The sequence below is a fragment of the Sapajus apella genome, unplaced genomic scaffold (assembly GCF_009761245.1).
Source record: "Sapajus apella isolate SASKATOON/1434 unplaced genomic scaffold, GSC_monkey_1.0 scaffold71, whole genome shotgun sequence".
Lineage (NCBI taxonomy): Eukaryota > Metazoa > Chordata > Mammalia > Primates > Cebidae > Sapajus > Sapajus apella.
Genome location: NW_022437011.1, coordinates 6,175,177 through 6,192,506, shown reverse-complemented (window position 1 = coordinate 6,192,506; position 17,330 = coordinate 6,175,177). Strand labels below are relative to the sequence as shown.

Here is a 17,330-nt window from a genome sequence, read left to right as displayed (position 1 = left end):
CAGCAAAGTTAGAAGACACATCACTCACAGAAGGCGAAGTGTGGTGTGGCGATGAGACTTAATGAAAGTCGCTCTTTAGGCTTCTCTGGTTTTAGTTTTCTTCTTAACCCTCTCCCTCTGTTTGTTGTGTAAACACACAAACACAACAGGTAGGAAACCAACTCATTCCTCATTTGTTTAAACCAATGAATACTCTGCCTCAGAAGCCAAAACAAGCAGCCTTATATAATGAGCGGTGTGTGTGTGTGTGTGTGTGTTTGTGTGTGTGTGTGTGCGCGCGCTATTCTGGGACAGAGGAAGAGACAGGTAGAAATCCTGAGGAGCTATGGTAGGAAGACAGAGTTGCTACCTCCCTTTCAAGCTACGTCGGGGAGAGGGGGTGGGGACTATACCAACCCATCACCACGCTGCATGCCACTCTCACACACAGATGCTTCTCCGTCATGTTCTCTGGGAAATTTCCCCCAGATTAGAAAAAGGACGGTAACACGGTTCTGCCTCGGAAGGCGAGTTTTTACCACTGCAGCACAAAGAACAGCGGAGCGCGCTTTCACATCCTTGCAACTCCACTCACTTGTTCGGCTCTGTACTTCAGCACCACGGAGAGCGGTACATCCTTGGCTGCCACCCATGGGGAACCAGCTTCCCGCGACTCAGCACCGGATTCCGGTCATCTAGAGGAGGAACAAGCCTGCGTATGTTACCCTCAATGTAAGCAGCTATGATGGTTCTTTCATTTTTTTTTCCCAGTAGAGGTTGTGTTCTTGCTGAAATATGGAACTGAACTTTTATTTATCAGCCTTCTTCCTCTAGTACATTGCTTAGATTTTTAGATGGATCCGAGATCTTTCTTATTCCTTGAGTTGGAGAAATTTTTTTCTTATATTGAATGTCTAAGTTTTCAAAGGTATTTGGAAATAGACAACTCATCTAGGTAGCCTATTCCTTTTGTGCTAGAGTAATATAGTTTTATTCCTAGAAGAGTGTATATGTACTGTCTCACCTTTCCCTTCACTACTGACAGCTTTCTAGTGTGGTATGTATGTGGTTGTATTTATCATAATATACATATGGGGATGAGAGAAGGAAGAGGTTATATTCTAATAAGTAACTACCATTAAAGAACTACAGGTGGCAAGAAAGAGATTGTCATTTTTCTTTTTTTATTGTTGAAAATATGGTCTGAGCTACATGTCTCGTTTAGACATCCATTTCAAAATAATAAATATGTTCATAATAAAAGAGGTGTAATCTAGACAGAGCTGTGACATGAGCTTTGAAACTCTGAATCTCAGAATCTCCCCTTTAAATTTGAAATTGTAAATTCACTTATGCATATCAAGTAGACACAACCAAAATGCTGTTGCTATTAATTGTGATTTAAAGGCGTAATGGACTCGGGCAAGATTCAGAAAAGGCAATAATGATTGACCCTGTGTGGTAGCACTCAGTGAATTTTTGCCTCAGAATGCCACCTGCTGGTGGGTCCTATTTCTGAAGTATCAGGCACACATCAGATTTATGAATGAATTCACATTATATCCAGAATATTCATTATGGATGTGATGCGAACCCAATCTCCAAGATCTTTTTAACAATGACATTGATTCAATTACTAAAAAAAAGTACCAGAGTTCTATGTCACAATTATCCTTTCATAAATATTTATTTCTAAAAATACTTGCTCCTGAACTTGGGGGCATGTAGACTAGATAACTCCTTTAGGCAGTAATTAACCCAGAAAAAAATCAGAACTATGTGGAGCCTCATTGAGGCTAATTGCAGAATGCATGGGGTATCTTGGATGAGAGTTACCAGGAGCTCATGCTTAGTAAAAGCAATCAACATTTCCCTCCAGATAAATATTCAGCATGTTACTTTTTTTAGTAATTTCATAATATAAGGGACTCTTACTTTCTAGGTAGTAGATGTTTATTTCAGACTCTTTTCACAGAGGTCAATGAAATCATTAAAAGGTTAAATGTATCTATTTTATTCCAAGAAAACTCTTTTTTAAAAATTTAACTATCAAAACTTGTTTCAGCTCCACCTGGAGCTATACACAATGAGATATAGATGTCCAGTTTTATAACTTCCAACTTCCAAATAGGAATATAAAGATTTTTAGAGTAAAAAGAAAAACAGAAACACATACAAAGCACTATTTATATTTGGATAGGCGGTACCCAGGCAGTTTGAAAAAAACTGAGGATAACTTCTTCTCTAAATGATGTTATTTGGTAGAAAATAAATTACTAATAGGATCACTTATTGACATTCAGGAACACTAGATAATATTTCCATTCCAAGATGCAATGGAAAAACCATCCCACATTAGTAGAATTATTTGGAAAGTATATCTTAATATAATACATTGTAATGAATAAAAGAAGGATACTTTGCTTGTTTCCTGTAGAATTTAACTGGTAAAATGTATAAACTCATATATATCATGGCGTAGGTAGGTGGGTATCTTTTCTCTTTTATTTAAAATATTTACATTCTACAAGCAAATTATTATCAGTAGATTAGGTGGAAACTTAAATGACTTAAACCCACAATTAATATAGTTGTAATAAACTAAAAGAGAGCCAATAATCTCCAATGCTACTGGAACATGTAAAAGGCAATGATAAATAATTTATGTTGACTATTTCCCTCAACTTCAACATAATGAAAAAGGTGGTACTTAGAAATAAGTTGGATGCCTTTGGAAATATGTAAAAATTTTCAGGAGTATTATGAAGTGAGAATGTCTCAATTTTCTGCCTCAGTCACCAAGAGATGTCATATGTCCTCTAATATTAGCTGCTTCATCTAGCAACTTGTGGGCCATAATTTATAGTGGAGCTAATTGGAAACTGATTTTACTTAGGAATTCATACCTTATTTTAAATGTTGCCAGTCATAAGTAGGAAATAATAGTTATAGCATTATATGGCACCTATATTTTGTGAGAAGGAAGATGCTGGTAAACACTAACAACTCCAGTGTACTGATCTTCTTATGACCAACCCAGATTCAAATATTTAGGAATGGATTAAGTTTGTTGACCTTGTTGACAAAGCACCATAGGCCAGGCATCAGGAGTACAGGACACCAGGTTCATATGCCATATACATGAGTATTTCCTACCCTCAAGAATCTTGAACTCTAATGGAAAAACTTATAGTCTAAGGAAACTCAGGAAAAAAACATAGAAAGAAGATGGCTGGCAGTGGCATCTAGCCAAAAGCACAGATGTTGAAAGCAGACAGATTAGACCCTTGGTAGTGAGTTCACCACGGATACTTTGTGTAGCTTGGGAAAAGTAGTTAATTAATTTGACCATCATTTCATCATCTGTTAAATGGGAATGACAACAGCACCTAAACCATGTAATATAGTTTGTCAGAACTTAAAATGATAATGCATGTTCTCAAATGTATCATGTTTGCTACACATTTCTAATCATCTTTGCTTAGTGATTTATGTATTTACCTCCTTTTTAATATGTTTACATTTATAATTCATTCATCATTACATTGCCATTTGTCTTTATAGTCTGACATTATTGTGTTAAGTACATATAACATTAAATTTCTTCTTATATTTTATTTTAAAAATAAATGAATAAATAAATATAAATGACAATGCAAATAAATTACTCAGCATGGTGGCTGGCACGTGGTTAATGTGAAACAAATGTAAATCACTATGATTAAGTAGTCATTCAGGAAAATAGCTAAGCTTATCAGAAGATAATTTATTTAAAACAATAATTTATGCAAAGCACTTAGCACAGTGTCTAAATGGTAATTTTGTAATATATGTTAAATATCACTATTATATAGTCATTTAGAAAAATAGCTAAACTGAGCATATCAATGTATAGTAAAATGTGAGACAATTTTAATACTTATGTACTTCAGTGCATTGATAGGTAAGATTTTTATCATTATTGTCATAGACATTTGTATAAGGCTTTATGTTATCCAGGGCATTTGGAAGACATTATTTTATCTTCACTGTGCTCCTAAGGAACATGAGGAATGGGTTTTATTACTCCCCTTATTTTGGTGAGAGAACTGTAGTATAGGAGAAGACTCCAAATAACTTGACTATTTCATCAATGTTGCTCTAAACTAAAACTCAGAATATATACTCTTGGGAGAGGATACACAGATCAAAGCTGGGTTTTCCTGGGTGTTTGATCTGACTCCTAGCTTCTGTTTGGTTCTATATCCAGATGGAGAACATTGCAGGCTGAACTGATTTTAAGTTTGGATAATTTCCATAGAGACCTTTGATGCCTGTAGCAATTTTAGAAAAGAGACAACAAATATCTCTTAAGAGACATTTTGATTAAGTGGCCTTTTCTTCATCAGTAACCACCATTTCTGTCTCCAAAAGGCTTTATGGTCAAGTTCATCTGCAGCTGGACTTAGGGCACAAGATTCATACGTTTCATAGATGATTGACATCTGGCTTCCTTCAGATTGGCTGATGCATCTGTAGGAGCAGCTTGATAAAAATAGCAACTGAAGGATCAAGAGGGAGTTTAATAATCAGTCCTCCTCTCATATATGGTTTTGAATCCACTGGAATCCTTCTTCAGAATGACATCAAATGTCAATGTATATATTTCTGGAAAATGTAAAACGTCTCTTAATTGGGTTGTTTGATCACTCATTATCTCAATAATATATGCAAATAAAAATGCATTTGTGTTCAAAGTTTATTTTTAAGAAAAATACTAAAGTAAGGGCCATCAAATGCCAATTGCATTTTAGGGAGAATTAGTTTGCTTACCTTTGGCCCCAAAACTGTGATAAGATCACCAGAGTCCAGCAGGGCAGCACATCTGATTCTTGGGTGTGAGCTTTGGCCACCAGCTATTGTGAGCTATGTGACTTTATCTTCCTGATATATCATCTTTTGTGGATTCTTTCCAACCCATGTGATATGTATAGCTAAAATATGAATATCTGCGATATCAAGATTAAATAGCAAGGATATGGTGGCTGAATATATTCATAAGTACATAAATGTTTAAGAAGCATCATTAGAGGGATATTAGGGTAAGAAAGAGTCAGAGCTAATAAGAAGCCCACAGTGAGGTTAAAAGTCATCCATCAATATCTGCATCAATTCTCCATAGTCTACTGTGAAGTCCCTCGCATTAGAAGCAATTTCATTGAATAGCACATGCCATTATCTGCTTATATGCATGCCTGTGACTCTAAGACTCATAAGGTTTCATTTTTAATGCTAAATTCTGCTAGGAAACGAGTAGAATTGACAATTTTGTCAGCCTCCGAATGTGTTTCAAGGCAGAGGTTTTAAAGGCTGTGAAAGACAGTCTTGTTTATTTCTTACTACATCTGGGTGTCTGCTTTCAAGGTCATTCAGAAAAATGCATGTCAAATGGTGAGGACATTGTAATGTCTGCCAAGTACTGGCTATGCACATATATTATTTTCTTTAAAACATAATTATTACAGAAACATCAAGATTTATATGATGCCCTACCCTTGCGCAGAAATTATTTGTCCAAAGTCTTCGGACCTAAGATTTAGTCTTTTCACTTAACCTACCAGAGTTTCTTCACCTAAAAGATTAGGATGCTAATACTTTGCTTTTTCTGTTGTGTTTGTAATGAGTGGAATTAACAAACAATGCTTGAATATCCTTTAAGTTTGTAAGCTGCAGAGTCTATGATATTCACTGGGACTCTGAATTTAGATTGGGTACTTATGTGTTCCTTGCGAAATATTTCTCTGCTATGACTTGGTTCAGTAGTCATTAAATTTCCTTTGAGTTAATCTCTCCATGGCTTGTTGCTGTGTAATAGTTGGGTACCCTTGACCTTGTAGTCTGACCCATTATCCCTCTTGAGCAGACCTCTAATGGAAAAGCTGGAATCAAGCTGTAGTGCCAGCTTCTTCTCCGACAGCTGCTGTTTCATATCTGACACACTGCTCAGATGTTTTTGAGTGGAAACTGCTTTTTCTCAGGTTGAGCTGTGATGGCTAAGTTTAAACAAGTGTTTCTGGGAGAAGTAGAAGCCTATTATAGGACAGGTTGAGTACTTCCATGAAAAAGATTATTGTTAGTCTTCTGTGGGCTCAACTTCCACCTATGTATGTATGTGCCCAGATGACAGGCCTTGAAACTGAGTTCACTACATCTTCTGAAACAAGGCCCTTTGGGAATACAAATGGGATAACTGCTTAGCTTTCAACTCAGTAACGTTTCCCCTTCTGAAAATCCTATCATAATAAATGCCTGCACACTATGTGTGAATCTCTCCTGTAAAGGTTTCTGTGGGATTCCTAATCCACGGTCTGCCTTTGGTACCAATGAGCAGACTGTCTCTGGAATGATGGCATTGTGGAAAGAAATGGGCTTAGAAGGATCTCATGAACTTGAATTCTGGCAATCTTTTTCCCAGCAATCTTCCATCAAAGTGCACTTTTTAAAAGTGGATGGCGGTTTAGACACTCTTCCTAAAGGTGTATAGAGCTCTCTATTAGGATTTATCACCCACAGTTGCCTTTTGGGGGAGTTGCCAATAATTATTCTTTTTATTTTGTGCAGATAAAGAAGCTGTTCCACTGTATAATTTAGCAGCTTTTCCCAAGAGAAGTGTGACTCAGCTCCAGGCAGGATTAGAGTACCAAGATCTGATCTCCATTCTTTGCTTTATACCAGACATAGGGCCCCCAAGGAGCTAAAACCAAAAAGGTTTGAGCAGGTCAAAAGGTAAAATGAGCAGAAAACTAAATGGAGCCCCCAATTTAAACATTCACAGGGCTAATTGCATGACTTTTTAAAAACCTCAAAACATTGGATTTAATTTTAAAGCCATTCTCTGTGATCATTTTTGATTTGAATATTTTTAAAAATGGCTAAGGTGAAATATGGAGTACTGCTTATGCATGAAGGCATAAACAATAAGAAAGACAATTCTCTGGAACTGTGGGAAATAGTTTCAAGCAAATATTCAAGTAAAACAGACACACCCTTGTTAAAAATTATGTCATTCTAATATTCTCTGAATGATGTGAATGGGAGGGTAGAGTAGAAAAGAAAAATAGCAAATACAGGTAGGATCAATTGGAGAATCAAAAGAGTCCAAGATGTCCAAGTTGGTAGAGGCTTAGGAAAAATCTGGTCCAGCCCCTCTATTTCATAGTTATCTGGGGTCCAGCAGCTGGGACCTGCTCAAGGTATCAAGGCTACCTGGAGATGGCATATCCCTGACTTGAGCTCAAATTACACAATGGCTGTTGCAAACTAGCTGCTCTAGTTTACTGTTTCAACACCTTGGCAATGTAAGCTTGGGTAATTTGTCCAAAGTCACAAGGCTGGCAAATAGTGGGGCCAGGGTTTCTACTTTAAACCTTCTAACTTCAAAATCTGTCTTTCAATCCTCCTACTCTTAGTATCTTCAGCTGAGGATGAGGATAATAATAGTATCTTCCTCATAGATTTGATGCAAGAATTACACAAGTTAATATGTGAAGCTATCAGTATAATACCTGGCATATAGCAGGTGCCTAATAAATGTTAACTGCTATTATTAGTAGTATTAGTATTAAGCTCTACACTATGCCACGCTGGGAAACAGCAATAAGTAAGAAGTGGACCCAGCATGTAAGTTGACCTATTTCTTCCATCCCTATAAAAGTCCAGGCTCAATTGTAAGAAGCTAAGGCTGAATTCTCTACGGAGGTTTGAGAATCAGCAAGTGGCAAGGATTCTAGTCCTGCTGCCTGCCACATCTTGCCTTTTAGTAGGTGCTTAGGTTGCATGTGAACCAGAAAGCACCGTCCTCGTATAGAAAACACAGAACATAGACATGCGTGCATGTTGCTGCAGTTTTGTCATGGTGCAGGAGCTCATTCAGGAGGACACATCTGAACAAAAAGCAGCCTATTTGTGGTGGCCAACTCTATGGCACAGCCCTTGGAGAGCTGGGCATAAAAAGAGGCAAGAGGGAACAGAATAAAACCTACATTGACTTACACTTTCTACCTACAAATTACCTCATTTAATCCTCCTACAGACTCTGCAGCACATGAAAGTTATCCGCGTTGTGCAGGTGAGAAAACTAAAGCACAGAGGGGTTTTTGGCTCTCTCCACTTTACAAAATGGAAATAAAGCCAATAGCCCTCTGCCTGCTACAGCCATACCGCTACCCCACGCCTGAACCTCCATCTCTTATCAGGTTCACTCTAAATCCACTTCAGCTCTGCCATGTCGTCTCCACCCAAGGGGTATAGCGGCAGACAACTGTCATATTCTACCACTTGAAATAAATAGTACAGGTAATCCACTGTGTCTGAATCTCGATGATTAAGACAATGATTTGTAAGACTACACAATTCCTCATAAGATTCTAAGCATGATATTCTTTGTGTATCTCAACCATTTTGGTGTGCTCAACGGCTGGGGAATCCGCAGGAAAGTAACCGGGTATCTTTGCCTTGTCCCATAGGTTGGGGAGCAGCACCTTCAGAAACATGCAGCGCCGGCACACAACGCTGAGGGAGAAGGGCCGCCGCCAGGCCATCCGGGGTCCCGCCTACATGTTCAACGAGAAGGGCACCAGCCTGACGCCCGAGGAGGAGCGCTTCCTGGACTCGGCTGAGTATGGCAACATCCCGGTGGTCCGGAAGATGCTGGAGGAGTCCAAGACCCTCAACTTCAACTGCGTGGACTACATGGGGCAGAACGCACTGCAGCTGGCCGTGGGCAACGAGCACCTAGAGGTCACGGAGCTGCTGCTGAAGAAGGAGAACCTGGCTCGGGTGGGGGACGCGCTGCTGCTGGCCATCAGCAAGGGCTACGTGCGCATCGTGGAGGCCATCCTCAACCACCCGGCCTTCGCGCAGGGCCAGCGCCTGACGCTCAGCCCGCTGGAGCAGGAGCTGCGGGACGACGACTTCTACGCCTACGACGAGGACGGCACGCGCTTCTCCCACGACATCACGCCCATCATCCTGGCGGCGCACTGCCAGGAGTACGAGATCGTGCACATCCTGCTGCTCAAGGGCGCCCGCATCGAGCGGCCCCACGACTACTTCTGCAAGTGCAATGAGTGCACGGAGAAGCAGCGGAAAGACTCCTTCAGCCACTCGCGCTCGCGCATGAACGCCTACAAAGGACTGGCGAGTGCCGCCTACTTGTCCCTCTCTAGCGAAGACCCTGTCCTCACCGCCCTGGAGCTCAGCAACGAGTTAGCCAGACTAGCCAACATTGAGACTGAATTCAAGGTAACTCTCCCACTCAGCACCCTGCAGGCAGGTTGCCCAAGGGGCTTTTCCAGGCGAGTCCAGTGCGAAATGGGTTGTCTTCAAATCTAAGAAAGGGGGAAGCCTCCGGGTCTTACTGGGCAGCCTCGGGGGAGGAGGGGAACACATCGTCTCACCTATCAGAAGTAGGCCTGAGAGAAAAGCAGCCCTCTGGGTGAAATGTTTCAAACTACATAAATGCGGTGAGAAGTGACTTGAGTAGAAATCCATGCAGTAAAAGACAGGCGAGTGCAGGCAGGATTATGCTGTGATTCTGATGTCAGTGCCTCAGCTCTGCCTCAGGGAGCTCAGGAGTGAGTGTCCAGGACACCTAATGACCTATGGTTATTTCCTAGTGCCGGTCTTAGACTTCCTGATTGTTTCACCCACGTGGCTTTGGTTTGTCTCGTTCACATCTCTGTCTCACCCTGGAATGTCCTGATCAGTCTCAGTCTAACAGGAAGACCTGGCTGCAGCTTTTCTTAAACCTGGGAAGCTCTTGCCATTTTCTCATCAATGGGCTGAGGAGGTGGTACAGGAAAATAAAAATGAAACTGTCTCTATAGAGTTGAATTTGTCACCCTAGCAGATGAGCCCAGGGGAAAGCTCTGTAACTCGATCACTCTGAGAACACCTTGACCTGCCAGGCCAGCCTAGAGCATGGAAACTCGCCCCCAAAGTGCATTTTTCAATAGCAGGATTGTGCTTTTATTGTCAACTGACATTCCGCCTGAAAGAGAAAACTGGGCCTTAAAGTAGGAAATTGTTTCCACATAGTGTTTAATAATAATAAGAGTAAATATTTAGTGGGCACTTATTGTGTGCCTAGCACTAACCACCTTATCTACATGATCTTATTTAATCTTCTCAGCAGCCATGTGACATGAGTACTATTATTAGCCTCATTTTATATAGAGGCACAGAGGTAGAGGATCACGTAGCTAGTAAATAGCAAAACCTTGTTCTAACCTATGCACTCTGACCCCAGAGCCAACTCTTAGCCACTTCAGGAAACTGGGGGCTAGAGCCTTACTCGTATATTGAGCTTTTCAGAGCTTCACTTGTTTTTACCTGAATGATGAAGGATTCCCCACGGTATAGCCAGAAGGGTAGGAACCACAGCTCGGCTCATAATTTCTCATCTTGCCATTCAGTCAGAGACAATCATGTGTTACCTGCCATGCAAAGAGGTATTGCACACGGACCTGTTACCTGCAAGTGAAAACTTCATGATCCAAACTAGAGGTCATTGGAGGAGCTGCCCCTGTATGGCATACAATTATACAGCCGGGAATGGGTACCAACGTATAGCAAGGAAGGCTTTCGTGGGCAATATTGTTCAAGGAGGGCTCAAAGGAGATGTAATTAGACTGGGCCTTAATGAGTAGGAGTAATTGGGTCATTAGGAAGAAAGAGTGGGCATTTGGAGGAGGTAAGTGAGGATGAGGCCCAGAATGGGCCAGAGCAGGGAGTGTGAGTAGTTCCATGTGACTCAAATACAGGCTTCCTATAGGGCACTCAGGAGGAATGCTGAAGAGATGAGTTGGGGAAGGATTTCATAGGACCCAGCAGTTCAGGCTGAGCACTCTTAATGTTGCCTTGTAGGAAATGGAGAACCACTGAAAGTTTCTAATTAGGAGACTAAAGTGATGAAAACTAGCATTTGGGAAATTAATTTGCCTGTGATAAGATTAATTGGAGAAGTTGGAATGAGAGGCACTGGGATTGAAGAGGGAGAAAATTTCATTGTATGTAGGTGAGGCCATGGAAGCCTCTCTGTAGGAAGACACTCATGCCATAAGCCAGGGACAGAAAGGCCAGGCCAACAGGAGATTGCAGGGCCCCACAAATTGGGACTAGGCAAAAATTCTTTTTTTTCTTTTTTTTTTTGTGATGGAGTCTCACTCTGTCACCCAGGCTGGAGTATAGTGGTACAATCTCAGCTCACTGCAACCTCTACCTCGCGGGTTCAAGCCATTCTCCTGCCTCAGCCTCCCGAGTAACTGGGAATACAGGCATGTGCCACCATGCTCAGCTAATTTTTGTATTTTTAGTAGAGACAGGGTTTTACCATGTTGGTCAGGTTGGTCTTGAACTCCTGAGCTCGTGATCTGCCTGCCTCTCCCTCTTCAAGTGCTGGGATTACAGGTGTGAGCCACCTCGCCCAGCCAGGATTAGATACAATTGCTTTAAAAAGTTTATTTTATGCCATTTCTCTCCCATCTAAGATCCAATCACTGAATTGAAGCCACTTCCCTAAATCCGACATTGTATAGTCTCATCTGAAAAACTTGGTGGATGTAGAAACAGAGATTACTGAAAGAAACTCTTGAGGAATATAGCCTCTTTTCTCTTTTATTCTGTGCAATAAACCTTACCTACTAACATTAAGGTCAAAGATGTGCTGAGAAAAATTGGCTGAACTTTGCATGTTGCCCAGTCTTCTGACTTATTCTGCATTGACCATGTGAAAGGAATGGCCAAACCAATTAATTTGGATTATTTCAAGCCAAAAATACTTTTTTTAATTCAAGGAAAAACAGATCAGATTATCTGGATCAGATTATCTGGAAAACTGCACAATTCTCTACTATATCTGGGAGCATGCCAGCCTTACTAAATAAAACAATACTAAACTAACATTTGGAATTACATCTGAGCCATTGTTTTTTTTTTTCAGTAAAACTCAAATCTGGCATATTTCAGTATTTGCAATATCAAAAACTGGAAGTTTGTTTGAAAGCATCTTCTATGATATTTTGATTTTAAAAGTAAATATGAAAATTGTGGACAATTAAGAACACCAATAACATGATGACGCATCCTTTCTACAAGGCAGTGATTTCCTCTGAATAAGCATTTGCATCAATACATTTGCTGGCTATTAACATCCCCCTAGTTACCTTTGTTTGAAGTAATGTCTTTTGGATTGTCGAAAAATGGCACATTATAAATTAACATAACTGTTCCTTTAGAACTTTATTACTTATTAAGCTACCTTATATGTGCATTCCTGACATTATAAGTCTTCTCTGAAGAGAGCAGCTTAGCAGAAAAGAAGTCAAATTGTAATAATAATCATAATTTTTGAAAAAAGAGCAAAAGAGTGTGTTCTAAAATGCACTTTTTCTGAATCTGTTCTGCTTTCAAGGCACCACATGTTGCTGCTTGTAGCCACATATTATGGAGACGACCCAATGCCATTAATTGTGTAAAAAAAATCAGATTTTCATTGGATATGTCATATGTAATCCTCCACATTCTCTAAAATATTCATTTTGGAAACAACTCTTCCTGACTAGGAAGCATCATCCATTAAAAACCTGGATTTAGTTTTCCCTGGCTATTGTTTTTATGGGTCCAGGTGCTGAGGTGATTACCCTTATCTTGTCTACTGCTAAATCACAGGAGGTTTGGGGATTTCCAAACCTGTATTCTTGTTAACCTTTCGTCAAACCTTTTTTCAAAGTTCTTAGTTTCTTTGCATTGGGTTAGAACAAGTTCTTTTAATTCACATAAGTTTCTTATCATCCACCTTTTGAAGCCTGCTTCTGTTAATGGAACACACTCGTTCTCCATCAGGCCTTGTTCCGTTGCTGATGAGGAACTGTGATCCCCTGTAGAGGGAGAGGCGTTCTGATTTTGGGTATTCTCAGCCTTTTTAGGCTGTTTTCTTCCCTTCTTTGTAGATTTGTCCATCTGTGGTCTTTATAATTACCGTCTTTATAATTGGGTTTCTGAGAGGACGTCCAACTTGTTGATTCCCAGTGCTAAAATCTGAGCAACCCACTGCGCCAGCCAAAACAGCGGCGTTATGCTTGATGGTGCTTTTCTGACTCTGCACCAAGAACCGCCGCACCAAGGCAGTGGCAAAACCACCTCACCAGCCACAAGAGTCGTGCTGGCGACCCGTGGGGCTCCTCCGCTGGGAATCTCATGGTGCGTGAGCAACAAAAATTCGTCTGAAAGTGTGGCGTCCTCTCATTCTCTGTGCTTTCACTGGGAGCTACAATCCCGAGCTGCTAGTGATCAGCCATCTTGGATCTTTGGCTATTGTTTTTAGAGTCACTTTAATTTATTACCAGAATAGACACTAGTCATTAACAAAAAGTGCAGCCAATGTCAAAGCCTTCAGCAAATCGTGGCTGGAGTTAGATGCCCACTAGCAAGCCATTATTTTTGGTGTGGAAATCATGTAACTGTTCAAGGATTTTATGTCTCTCTAATCTTGGATCTAGAAAGATATTAAAACTTGTTGGGGCCTCCCCCATACCTTGTATGGTGCCCAATAAGCTAGTAAGCATTTCAGAAATACCTAATGAAGGGAATAAAGGAAATCCTAAAAGGGTAATCATTTCAACTGATGAAGCAAGTGACTCCTTTTATTTATGGTTTAAAGTCTGCCTACATGGATGGATTTAATAGAGATATTTGTTGGACATAGTGAGACAAGGAAGCTCTAAAGAAAGTTACAAGCTGGTTGAGGGGACAACACCCATACACATTAAATAGCTGTTCCCAATCATATGGTTCGCTGTATGGTGTATGGAGGGCAAAGCGTGTCTTCTTAATCTTCCCCACAGCATCTAAAATGGGTTTTGGGAGCACAGCAAGCAAATGACATTTTGGTTGCTTGGTCTACCTATGCAGTGGGAGCCAGAGAAAAGGAAGATTGGTGTGAGCTGGACTTCTCAGAGGTGCTTCATCCTTGTGGAATAGGCTCTCCCTGTGTAGAGGCACCTAGAATAGCAAGGAAAAATAAAGAATTTGTCTATCTCAGTTGGGTAACAGCTCCTGCCAACAAGAACACAATGTGTTGTCTGCATCCTGAATTAATCTGCTTGGTTTTCTTCACTGATCATCTTTCTGATAAAATGGCTTAGTAATTTCACCAGCAATTTTGGTCCACTTTCTTTTGCTAGCCTCCTTTATTTGTGTTCCCATCAAATTCCTGTGCGTTTTGTCTATGCATTTTATTTTTCTGTGGAGCTGTTATTTCGAAATGATTAGAGGAGTTAATATTTCTTCCAATTGAGTTATGGAAACAGCAATGCCTGGTGGGGCAGGGCAGGACATAGAAAGAAAGGACAACAAGGGAATTTTGTAGAGTAAAGTTTAGGACTTTGGAAGGAAAGAGAAAGAAAGCAGGATGGGGTAGAGGTATCTCTCTTGCTTTCTCATCTTTTGCTTACATTTAAAAGCATCCAGTGTGCCCAAATCAGAGACTGTGGAAGCCCCACAAACACTGTATTGAAATTATTTAACATTTGGTTGTTCTGAAGAATAGCAAAGCTACAACTGAGAAGGCTCTTCCTGTTGACAAAATGTCAGCACGAAGGCTGTGGATGGTGCTTCAGTCACAAGCAATTTATCCTTTAAGACCTCAGAAAGGAAGAGGAGGGGGCAAGAACTAACTTTATCCTACTTAAAGTGGTAATGATTTTTCTGTTTATCAATGGGTTGCTAACCACATGTATTATGAAAAATAGATGATGAATTATGTATTAATGTTTGTGCTGTCATCTTAAGTCTCATGAAAATTCTCTGGGCCTAAAATACTACAAATTAAAAATGCAAATAATGATAAATCAGACCAATTTGCCACCTGCTATGATCTCTAGAGAGATCCCATTGTGGAGGGTAAAGATGTTGAGGTGATAGTTTGTAATATGCTTGCAAACTCATCAGAACAGAAAAGGGAAGAGTGGGAAGAAGTGACTTTGTCTCCTTGTGCCAGAGCTCAGAGCACATCTAACCCTGGCTGTGTGCAGCCAAGGAGTCAGGAAGCTTGGGAAAAGGCCCCTGCCTGGGCTGCAGGCTGAATAAGCCTATTGCCCGAGCTTCCAGTGTTTGCACCAGTTTCTCACATACTTTGAATTGTTTTAGAATTTTTAAATGTTATAGTACAACATGCTGGGAAAAATATTATACATTTCCCTGAAGTTTGAAAGCTTGGCTGGTAGTATAAACAAATGCCTGCTTAACATGCAGGAAATGACTTGAAAAGTGTTTCATTTTCTATTGGGAAAATAATTTTTTAAGCTATGAAAGCTGCAGGTCTTACAAGGAAGTTTTATGTGTGGTGTGTGCCTGCGTGTGTAAGAGAGAATCTAGCAGAAAAGTCCTCAAAGCGTGAGCTTATACATTTGGCCTTACCTATCCACAGGCTCCACATCAATGCAATCAACCAACTGTGGATGGAAAATATTCAGAAAAAAACAAAAATAACAATTCAATAAAAATAATACAAATAAATAAAACAGTATAACAACTATTCACATAGCATTTACATTGTATTGGGTATTATAAATCCTCTGGAGATGATTTAAAGTATACAGGAGGATATGTGTAGGTTATATGCAAATATGATGCCATTTTATATCAGGGACTTAAGCACCCTCAGATTTTAGTTTGGAGGGAAGGTCCTGGAATCAAACCTCTGCAGATACTGAGGGATGACTGTGTATCATCCCTAATGCCCTCAGGGATCTGACTGTGTCACTCTAGTCCTGTGTTTGATCATCTGATGATGCAGAAATGTGAATAGAGGAGAGAAAGCTGATGGATGTCAGGTGATGAGCTGATGGAACTGCCACTCACTAAGCATACACAGGTGAAATGTAGTCAAAGTGTACAGGTGTACAAAGTGTACAGGACCTTTCCTCAGGTCCACACTGGAGCCTGTTCATAGGACCCACTACCTGAGAGCAAGACCTAGGGACTGGCTTATCTCAAGAAAAGACAAAAAGGTGACTTCTGCTTATGCTAGCTTTATTTTTCCTATTTTTCTGCCTAAGTATCTAGGGGAATGCTTTTGCCAGAGCATTCATTAATGAGTCATCACAGGAAAATGAGTCAATTAATGTGTCCTTTAATGACAACTTTTCATTGGGTCACAAATAATGCCTAAAATTAGATGATGTTTCTCTTCTAAGGTCTATGCCATGAGTATCTGCCTCCAAAATACATGGAGACAGTATGCCCTGGGTGACAGATATTTGGGTGTGATAAAAGAGATGAATACAGAGGGGCAGGCCTTGGAGGGTACCTAGTGCACCATGCTTCATCTCCTTGAGGCTGAGGAGTGGAGAGTGAGGAGCTTGGTCCCGGAACCAGACTGACCTGGTTCTCTCTCCTACCAACCATGTAATCTTGGGCATCTATTGGAAATTAGTTTCCTCATTTGAAAAAAGGAGGGTAGGATACAGTCGTGTGTTACTTAATAAAGATATGTCCTGAGAAATGCATCATTAGGCAATTTCATTGCTGTGTGAACATCATAGAATGTACCTACTCAGGCCTAGATGATGCAGCTCACTACACATCTGGGCTACATGGGATAGCCTATTGCTCCTAGGCTATAAACCTGTGCAGCATGTTACTGTGCTGAACACTGTAGACAATTGTAATATGGTTGTCAGAATTTGTGTATGTAACATATCTAAACAGGAAAGGTGCAGTAAAATATGGTATAAAAATTTGTAATGGTATCCCTGTATAGGGCAGCTCCATGACAATCTCATGGGACCACTGTCATATATACAGTTCATTCTGGAGTGAAATGCTATTATGCAGTGCATGACTGTACTTCAGTTGTAACTTGACGAAAATAGAATGCTTGTTTTCTCCACCCAAACATTTTTTCTTACCCTAATCTGTACAACTCTGTAAGTGACATTGCCATTCACCAAGTTGCTAATAAATTTCTGCACTTCATCCCATTTAACCTCCAGAAAATCCTGGCAGATATAGTATTAAGTAAATATTAGCTCAGTAAATAAACAAATAAATCGGTGATCAAATTAATGAATAATGAGGCCAGGCGTGGTGGCTCACACCTGTAATCCAAGCACTTTGGAGGCCAAGGCGGGTGGATTACCTGAGGTTGGGAGTTCAAGACCAGCCTGACCAACACAGTGAAACCCTGTCTTTAAAAAAAAAAAAAAATGAATAATGACCTCCCTGGGTGTTGGTGAGGATTAAAGGAGATCAAATATATGTGTGTGTATGTATATATATATATATATATATATATATTTTTTTTTTTTTTT

At 40.3% G+C, this 17,330-nt stretch overlaps 1 protein-coding gene across 1 annotated transcript in view; it reads left to right on the top strand.

Annotated features, from left to right (window-relative positions):
• The first annotated feature begins 271 nt into the window (after positions 1-271).
• Positions 272-17,330, top strand: part of TRPC7 (transient receptor potential cation channel subfamily C member 7) — a 148,162-nt gene continuing 131,103 nt past the window's right edge. Inside the window, exons 1-2 of the mRNA XM_032250356.1 lie at positions 272-711; positions 8,484-9,261. Of these exons, the coding sequence (XP_032106247.1) occupies positions 698-711; positions 8,484-9,261 (792 nt within the window). The 5' untranslated portion in view covers positions 272-697. The remainder of the gene's footprint in view (positions 712-8,483; positions 9,262-17,330) is intronic.